Here is a 10,133-nt window from a genome sequence, read left to right as displayed (position 1 = left end):
GCAGGAGGAAGGGGCTTGGAGTCCACAGCAGGGAATTGATCTGTGGAGCCCATTTGAGTGTCCACAGCCCTGGAGTCCATTCTACCACACCTGCCACCAACCCAGACATGAGCTGTGGGCCTGCAGTGGCACCATGTCGCTGCCCCGGAACACCGAATGGGATCGTTTTGAGAGTCTGATACAGGACTGGACACAAACAGTGACTCGGTCTCCCCCACAAATGATCCGCTCCATCACAGACCTGCACCTCTCACAGAACCGAGTAAGCTGCACTGAAATACTCTGGTTTTTATCACCATCAGGGAGTGAAAGCGCATCAATAGCTTCTAACCAACTCAGTAAACCAATAGTGTTGTCAGAGGAAGTTTTACAACAGAATCTAAAATATGCTGCATTTTAGGGAACATCTACATCCCGGGGAATTTGCTTTTCATTTCCTGAAAGATAGTCAGATGGGAACACTGATGCTTTCATGCTCTTATCTATTTGGCAAAAATAAAATAACATCTGTTACATTTGTCAACTCTGAAGTTTAATTAAAGGGGCACCGAGGAAGATTTTAGCGGAAATGTAGCGTTGCCTACATTTCCCGTGAGCCTCGTGCGCACTGTCACAACCGTCGTAAACGAGCGAGCGAGCCTCAGGAAAGCCGGCGGAGTTGAAATCATTGTTACCGAGCTAACGTTCGGTAGCTCCGAGCTAACGTTACATTAGCCAATACCCACACAGTGTTTTTGCCACAAAGTTAGTCAACTAAACCAGTTACAGTCAAACTAATCCCATAGTCTACTAACCACACATCGCAAGCAACACACACAAAAGACAAAAGAATTGTATCAAACTTCCAAAGAGCTAAAGTTACGTACCTGTCTAGGAGAAGCACAGCCAGCTCGGCATCTGTTTTGACTCCTTTTTGCTCCGGAATTCTCTCCACCTCTGAAATGCCTGTCCAAGATGAACTTTTCTTTTGCTTCGTTGTCGATCTGAAAACCTTTTTGCTTGCAGACTTTGCTCCGTTCACTTCCTTGAGAAGACGGCTCCATGTGTGCCGTCTTCTCAACCAACTCTCCGCTCTGCTACTGCTAAAAACAACTAGCTCCGCTCTGCTACGCTCCGTCAGCGCACACACACCGTATTTGCTGTAAATCGCTCCGTCTCTCACAGGAAATTCTAGACGAGTCGACAAAAATTAATAAAATACAAATATTTACAAAACCAAAATGATTCATGAATCGAAAATGGGGGCATTAATAAGTGTAAATAACGAAGATTCATCCACATTAATATGAGACTTTATTACGAGCATAAAAATCTTCCTCGGTGCCCCTTTAATTAAAGAATTATTTGTTATTACATTTTGTTGATTTAATCTTAAAATATGGCACTTTATGGTCTGGATTAGAGAGCCTACTTGATATAACTTTGTCAGAACCAGGCTGGCTGTTTCCTCATTTCCAGTTTTTCTGCCGAGCCAAGCAGCAGATAGCTCTAGCTTCATGTTAAACAGACTGTGAAATGCTCTTTTAAATGTTGTTTTCTTTGGCTGTACTGAAAACTGATGGAAGTTATTCCTTCATCACCCTTTTCTCCGTCCATGAAAAAAGCAATAAGAGCAGAGCCCCTTCTATTTATTTTTTGAAGAACTGAGTGAACCAACCTTCCTTAGCAGCTCACGTGTGTTAGCTGTCATTTTTGTCCTGTCGTAAATGCTGTTGAACTTTAACACATTTGATCTATAAATAGCTTAGACTTATTTAAGCCACAGCCCAGTAGAAGCCAGTGTTAGGCTGCAGTGTGTCCCTGCCTCTGTTGCAGTTTGTCTGCAGATGGCTCCCAGATGTCCAAAGTATCATTAAACTGTGCTTTGCAGGCTTGACTTTCTAACTGCACTGCAGAGCTCTTTAGGGAACATTTAGAGTAACTGAACTGCAATTGAAATTTCCAGCTAATACTTGTTTTTCCTTATTGCTTTTTTTATGCATTTTAAACTATACAGCTTGCCTTCATTTCAGCCTCTGTTAGCACTAACTAATCTCAATAATAATAATACTATCAAAATCTAGCTGAGACTGTGATGGTGTGGACACATGCTGAAACTGGCTCATACAGAATTTCACCCTAATTTCTTTACATGTATTATTTATACACTACTGTTCAAAAGTTTTGGGTCACCCAGGCAATTTCATGTTTTCCATGAAAACTTCTTTTATTCATGTGCTAACATAATTGCACAAGAATCTGTGCAGACTTTAGATGAAAATGATGTCATGGGCACAAGGCGGCAGCTGTATATAAAGTGTCCTACTTATTGTGTAGTCTTTGGTTTTAGATTGCTTGCAGGTATCTCTACAGCATCCTTCAGCTCCACACAAGACACACTCAGCTGCCTCTCACTTCAACAGCAAATGTTGATAGTGGATGCTTTTTATCAGCAATCAGGGAGGTACATTGTTTGTATATAAAACTGGAAGTTGGACATACCTGCAGTGGTGTCTCCTGAATGGCAGTTTTGAAGCTCAGTGTGCAGTGTCTGTCTCCAAACTCAGGGCTAACCTAAAAATGAGCTAATAGCATGAGTGGAGTGGAGCACTGTGTGATAAAATGTGCTGTGACCCGCTCATCATTCAAAGTGGCCACACATTTAATTATGCATTAACTTTAAGCCTTAGTAATACTTATATGTGTAAGTATGTAAAAATGCATCCTCTGTTCAGCTGTCATGACCGGAACAAATTAGTTCTAGAAACCAAAACCATTTTTGTACCAAGGAAGAAAACACATTTATTTCTGCTTTAAAGGTTGGAAATTTTTAAACACTGGGGGTCCATGGAGACACACTTTCTTTAGAACCAGCCTCCAGTGGCCATTCAAGGAACTGCCTTGTTGACTCTGTGGTACTAGCGTCATTTTGCAGCCTCTGAGGTTGCCACTTGGGATGTTTACAGTGATGTCCACATTTATAAAGCATTCACCAGTGTCACATACAGCAACTAGAAAAGCACTCAAAAAGTGCAATACTCCACCAAGGCTGTTCATTCGACCAAATGGCATTGTCAGAATGTAGCTTTCTTTTTCTTTTTTTTTAAGAAATGCAGCATTTGTTTATTAGTTATTGATGATCCGAAAACACGGCATCATAGAATGTGGGGCATTTAATATAGATGTACCCACAAATGAAATGACCTTGCGCTGAGCACAAGCATGTGCTATGCATGTGTACGGTATGTATGGATTCCGAATCGCATGACCTAAATATGTAGCAGGTGATGAGAATTGATGCATTTCTTGGCAGAGTAAGTATCAGCTCAGACTAGTAAGACTATGACTATGATCCACTCATTCAAAATCAATAGTCCAGTCAACATTGGCTCCTTTTCATGTATTATACTTCCATGGACACTGGAGTTTGGCAAGAGACTTTCTGTCAGAAACCTTGTATGGAAGAGCTGCTTCCTGACATCTGGCTGTGGGCTTCTCGTCTCTCTTTTCTTATTCCATGTTTGAATACCATCAGTTTTATTAACTTAATGACTGGAAACTGAACTTAACTGACACATCAGAGTTCATGATTGTACTTTTTACAGAAAAATATTCAGGAAGTTATGACTGAACTACGTTATGTAGAGCACCGAGAGGTTAAATTGCTACATCTAAGTCACATCTGTCTTACGGACTGTTTAAATCTATTGTAAGTGATTTAAATGGAATCACTGCCAGTATATTTGTTTTCTGCATTAAGAACAGTAGTGTTACCAGTTGCTTATTCCAAGCGTTCAGTGTGTAACAGTGAGGCCTCAGTTCACCAACGGTCCAGTGGTTGGAAATGAGCCAAACAGTCAGTATAACAGATGTTCTGAGAGCAGCTCAGAAGGGACCACTAAACTGATGTTATATGGAAGACCACTGCAATATTTAATGAAACTTAGATAGTTTTATCATGTCAGGAAAATGTAAGGTTAGAGATCATCAGATGGGCAAAATTATCATATTATAAACTATATTTAGATCAGTGCAAGTATCCAAAGACAAAAAAATTAAATATGAGAATATCATATCTAGGAGCTGCATGGCTGCCAGGGTTTAACCTAATTCAACATGGCCACAAACATGGAATAAACACAAACTGTCTGTAATGTGGGGCACATGAAGAACACACCCGGCCATCTGTCACCAAGAAAACTCACATTTTAATCTCACCCAAACAGCTGGCCAGATGTGGGAGACTTGACGCCCTCAGACAGCACTCGTCTTTATTAAAACCGCAGGATAACGGAAGCTGTCCGGTAAGAGAGCCAACCACCTCAGCTGCCAGCTTGTCCATCCAGGAATTTCACTTTCTCACGTGTGCATCATGTTTTTACTGGCCAGCTGTGGCGGATCTCTCTATTTACTGTGTGTTTTGTTGCCACAGCAAAAGCAGGAGCAGAAAATTGAGCCGACCGTAGTGTGGCTGAAGAGGAGGGAGATGGAGACCTCATTACAGAGCGGACAGACGCATGTCAAGGCCTCACCAGAGACGGCGCTGACAGCCCTCATCGTATGTCACACAGCCTACAAAGCTTGCATACACACGACAGTTTTAAGGTTTCATGGCACTCTTAATTTGCTTTACTTCACACCTAATGAAATAACATCTGTTACCGAGCAGACCAAGCTGTCGGCCCCACACCTGCCCTGACTGCAGACTATCAATCAAACTATCATTCTGTCATTTTACAGAAAGGCTTTACGAGCTGGGCTGAATTCAGCAGTTAAAGTACAGCAAGAACCGACAGGCTCAACACACAAATATGTCAACCCGGTTCACAAGCTAGCACGAAAAGATGACCCATAGCATATAAAATGTTCAACTACTGCCTTAGCTTGTTTTTTTAAGACATAAAAATGACACTCCATCATCCAGCTCACCTTACTGACATTTGGATTCCATATATGACTTGATAACCCTCTCAGTAAGTTTCATTATTTTTTCCAGGCACCCAGAAACCAACCAGCACTCTAGAGAGTAAAGGATAAGTTAATTTGTTAATAAGTCTCAAAGCTAGTAGGTTCTTAATCATTTACATCATTGACTGTTGATCAGACAAAAACAAAAATTTTATATTAATATGGTGTTTTTTCTATATACTCTGCTTTGCTGTGTGCTAATTATTTGAAACAGAAAAAAATGAAAGCAAGAAGAAAAAATATAGCAAGGGTCCACCTAAAGACTGAAACCATAGCGAGGAGGATAGAAGAGCTGCATTAACTGAGTTTAATGCTTCAGTGGAGCAAGTTCTGATACATTTATGATTAATTGCATTAAGTAAACACAAATAATATTAAGCAAGCATGGCTTCTAGGTCATCTCAGTCTATTTTTGCGTGAATATAGTAAAATCTTAATTAGACTCAACTTTATTAATTTTATTTTGCTGATTTACGCTTTTATATTCTTAATGTGCATTTTTAATTTTTTTAAAATTTAACCTTTATTTTATCAGGAGAGATCCCGTTGAGATAAAGAACCTCTTTTTCAAGGGAGTCCTGGCCAAGATAGGCAGCAGCAAGTACAGAGCACAGTTATAAAATGCATAGCTCCTGCATGATAATACATAATTAATACATATGCATGATGAATTCCTGTTGTTCAGCAATCAAAAAGTGACCAAAATACCTGAATTAGTGTGATCAGGTAGCACTTAATAGATTGTTCCTTTTCATGATCCTCTCTTACAGTCCATCAGTAGACATTTAGATAGAAATATGAAGCTTTTTTATAGTCAGACTGGCTGTCAGACAAAAAGATCTACATGCTGCTGCTTGACCCAGCGGTTTATGACACATTACAAGTTCAGAGGTGGCATTTTTACCATGCCTGATGTGGTGGTCAATTGTTGGTAAATGAGTCCAACAACATGTAGATGTTTGACTACCAGTGAGCATTGTGCATGATTTGATTGAATATAGGCTTGTGAAAATGTAGCATTGACATTACTATTAACATAGCATTTCTTAAACTTAGATGAGTCATAAATTATACCTGATATGTACATTTAGTCAAATAATGAAACATGACTTTGCAGTCACTGATCCACTGTGTTACATGCACAGGATCACCGTGAACCTGTGGCTAGTTGTCTACTTGAGCATTACTTTCAATTTTAGCATATTACAGGAGACCTCTAGTATCTCATTTTCCTCAAACATAGCAAGAATTCAGAGCCTGCCAACGTCCCTTTTTCATAGACTACCATTCAAAAGTTTGGAGCCACCCAGGCAGTTTCACATTTTCCATGAAAACTCACACTTTTATTCACGTGCTAACATAATTGCAAAAGGGTTTTCTAATCACCAGTTAGCCTTTCACCACCATTAGCTAACACAATGTAGCATTAGAACACAGGAGTGATGGTTGCTGGAAATGTTCCTCTGTACCCCTATGGAGATATTCAGGGGTAGTCATTTACCACATGAACAATGTCTAAACTGTATTTGTGATTAATTTAATGTTGTCTTCATTGAAAAATCTGCTTTACTTTCACAAATAAGGCCATTTCTCAGAAATTTTTGAACGGTAGTGTATGCTTTGGTAAACTGGGTCATTTTGCATTTGTCTAATTTGTCCTATGAAACCTAGTAGCACACACTTAATTATTCTCAAGCATCCCTCACTTTAGAAAAATCTGCCAAGCAGTTTTAGAACACAATGAAATCATAAGTCGAACACCAGTACAGTTTTAGTGACTGCTGTAAATGTGGTCCACGGTGTGAAAGTCCCTGTACAGGTAGAGGAAGTTAAAAGCTTAGCACAGGTAGTTGGGGATTATACTCAGCACACACCTCCTAGGAGTCAGCTAAAAAAGCAAGGCAATACTTGCAGGATTAAGCGTTTTCTTCCCGCGTGTCCCAGCACAAACTGGGATACTGAGCTGTTCCGTCACAGAGGAAATCAAACACAGCAGCTTAGTGCCCTGACTCAGCTATCTGGTTGGTTAGCTTTCTTTTTGTTTGTCATAAATACTTAGTGGAAGGTACACAGAGAAGATGACAAAAGACCAAAAGCATATACTGCAGAGTGAAAATGTGACTTGTTGTGTTTACTGTGCAGAAAAGAGACCTACAGAAAGATGAAGCAGAGAAGAGAGAAACTGACCATGGAAGACCATTGACTAAAGGACGCAGTAACTCTCTGGAAAGTCTCTACAGTCACAACAGTGGACAAAGCTCCTCAAGTAAGAACGTTGGGGCACAGAACCAAGTGTGCTCTTCACACCAGCACTCAATGAATTATGCAATCCTTGCTTGTAAGCTCAACTATCCTGTTGCTCCCCATCAGATGCGTTAATTTGTTGAGCTGCACCATCTGCTGACAAACCAAAAACCAAATCCCCATCTAAGATTTGTGCTGTCTTGTTACTGACATGAATGCCTCAGTTAGAATGAAGCGCATTAATTAGCCTGGCTTTTTCTGAAGCCTTGTTTGTGTGCTGCTCCCCAGGTGGAGTCACCAGTGGGTCAGACTGCTCCAGTAACAGAGACAGTCTGAGGCTGGACGATGATCTATTGTACACCAGACAGTTCTGCAGCAGAGCAAGAGTCCATACAGACTACGTGCCAAGTCCGTATGACACTGAATCCCTCAAACTTAAGGTAAACAAGTCCGGAAAATAAATAGAAATGACATCAAATATGTATGTCTGTATTACTGTAGGTGTATTATACTGGAGCTGGACTATGGATCAATATCTAGAATTTTTTTTTTTAAATAAATTGCTGTTGATGTATATTTTTTGTATATACTAATTAACAAATAAATGTAATACAACTAAACTATGCTGTCATTCAGGTGGGAGATGTCATTGACATCATCGCCAAGCCCCCCATGGGAATATGGACAGGCATGCTGAATGGAAGAATGGGAAATTTCAAGTTCATTTACGTGGATGTGCTAACAGAGGAGAGCTCCAAGACACACCAGGAAACACAAATCCATGAAGCGAGCCATAAATCAACTGTCCATGAAGTGTTAAAGCGACTCAGTTTAGAGGTACGTTCTGCTTATTTATGTTTGGAGTCATTTCATGTAGCAACACGATCATCTATCTACAACAAGAAGTTCCTTTGGCTTCTGAATGGGGTTGTTTTCTCTCGCTGCATCAGGAGTACTCCTCGTCTCTGCAGCTGAACGGTTACCAAACAGTAGACGACCTGATGAGGCTGAGGGAGCATCACCTGATGGAGCTGAATGTGACTGATCCGGAGCACAGGCAGCGCCTGCTGGCCGCCGTCGACTCCCTGCAGCAACTGGGCTGTGAGTAATGGAAACACAGACAAGGTCATTCAAGGACTGCTTCAGCACACGCACTACAAAAAATATGCTGAGATGTTTGGATCCAGACAGGAAAAGGGGATAAGTGACATTGCACCTCCAGCAGATAAGATGGGAGGGTATCCGGGCCACAGCTAAAGAGGTTAAAGATAACGGGATAACCCCAAAGAGCACGTCCAAGAATAGAGCCAGACACACGAGGACATAGCTGCAGACAGTTCAGCCTTGATGCACAGGAAGAATAACTGTAAAGGATTACTTACTGCTTATCTATTCAACTCTGTGACAGCACATTCGACTGACCCATCTTCTCTTCTTCACAGCTGTCAGTCAGTTGGAGAACGAGGCCAAGACTTCCAGTGAGAGCAGGAAGGCAGATATGAGCAACTGCCCAAGAGACTCCGGCTGCGACATGCCACCCGACAGCCCCGGCAGCAACACGACGGAGGCAGACCTTCATTTATAAGAACAATCCAATCATTCTAATGCTGGTTTTATTCCTGCTGCTGCTGTTGATGTGACTTATGAATCAAAGCTTGTTTTTTTATTTATCTGCTGCGACAGTCTAACTTCTGACGGGGTTCAATAAAACACCCACTCTGAGCTTTTACCACTTCAGCTCCACTGCTGGATGGGTGTCTGTTAGCTGTAAAAGTTTGTTTCTTGAAATAAAATATTTTATGAATCGGTTTTCTTGTCAGCACTGTTACATTGTTACTGTAGCTCATATCACAGTCATCAAAGACAAGCATCTTCATGAGATGTGTAAGCGTTCTCTGTAATGCAGAAATCACTACACTTCTGCCTCCAATGATAATATCAGCATCATTTAGTAAAACTAAACTGTTTGAAGATGCCCAAATTTGTCTCAGGCGGTAATTAATCATTTTCTTCATTACTCTGCCAAGGAACGGTGGAGTTATGAGGCAGTCGTTTGTCTGTCTGTCTGTTAGCAACATTACTCAAAAATGGACTAATGGATTTGGATCAAATTTTCAGGGAAGGTCAGAAATGACAAAAGGACAAGCTAATTGGATTTTGCCTGTGATTTGACTTATAGTCTGGGTCCATGGATGTGTTAAGATTTCTGTATTGCCAGAAAGTGGCATGGCGTCACTGCAACTATGACAACAATTGAACACTACATCAGCTGCCTGCTGATGATCACATCATTGTGATTTTATTCAAATCGACCGCTGTGGACGTATTGAGACTTATCTGTTGGAAAAGATACAAGGAACAATTGATTAAATTGTGGGAGTGTTTCCAAGTTCCATTAATCCCCGCGGCCTACATACTGCGGTCACGGAATTCGGTATCCGTACAAAACACACACATGCATAACACACGCCTGTGCTTTCGTAAGCTCATTTTGTTTGTGGGTACATCTATATTAAATGGTCACATTCTATGCTGATGTGTTTTCTGCCACAATTATTTTTCAAGATTTCATTCGTCTGAAATGATACACTGACTAAGCAGCCTTGGTGGACTACTGCGCTCTCTGAGTGCTTTTCTTGTTGTCAATGGATCAGCCACTATGAGCAAAAACACATTTTTCATGCACTTAATTTTGAGATTTTGGGGCTATGTTTGTTTTTCTAGCATGCCTTCATTCAGACTGGTAAAAAGAAAACACCCAAAATACACATCTAGGTATTCATTTTGCTACATTTTGTCACATTTGGGCATTTATGTAATTTATATAGATTTAATGAGATAATACCTCACTTGTATAATTGAACAGAACATTAAAAAAATAACAAAAAATATTTTAACGTGTAATATGCGATCAGTTAATTTTTACTCATAAAAACTGGTTT

General features: G+C 40.5%; 1 protein-coding gene across 1 annotated transcript; it reads left to right on the top strand.

The window, feature by feature from the left end:
• The first annotated feature begins 206 nt into the window (after window positions 1–206).
• Window positions 207–9,000, top strand: samsn1b (SAM domain, SH3 domain and nuclear localisation signals 1b). Its single transcript, XM_051937169.1, has 8 exons — window positions 207–262; window positions 4,206–4,283; window positions 4,412–4,537; window positions 7,090–7,213; window positions 7,480–7,631; window positions 7,828–8,028; window positions 8,142–8,292; window positions 8,634–9,000. Exons 1-8 carry the CDS (start codon window positions 221–223, stop codon window positions 8,774–8,776), a joined length of 1,017 nt encoding a protein of 338 aa, XP_051793129.1. The 5' UTR covers window positions 207–220; the 3' UTR covers window positions 8,777–9,000.
• Window positions 9,001–10,133: the final 1,133 nt, after the last annotated feature.

Source organism: Acanthochromis polyacanthus, chromosome 17 (genome assembly GCF_021347895.1).
Source record: "Acanthochromis polyacanthus isolate Apoly-LR-REF ecotype Palm Island chromosome 17, KAUST_Apoly_ChrSc, whole genome shotgun sequence".
In the NCBI taxonomy this organism is placed as follows: Eukaryota; Metazoa; Chordata; class Actinopteri; family Pomacentridae; genus Acanthochromis; species Acanthochromis polyacanthus.
The sequence above is the reverse complement of the archived record's forward strand: the minus strand, read 5'-3'. Positions and strand labels throughout refer to the sequence as shown.

Coding starts and splice junctions, on each gene's coding strand:
- samsn1b (XM_051937169.1), top strand. CDS start 221: ATGATCCGCTCCATCACAGACCTGCACCTCTCACAGAACCGA. Junction 4,538..7,089: donor CGGCGCTGACAGCCCTCATC/GTATGTCACACA, acceptor TTTACTGTGCAG/AAAAGAGACCTACAGAAAGA. Junction 7,214..7,479: donor CAGTGGACAAAGCTCCTCAA/GTAAGAACGTTG, acceptor GCTGCTCCCCAG/GTGGAGTCACCAGTGGGTCA.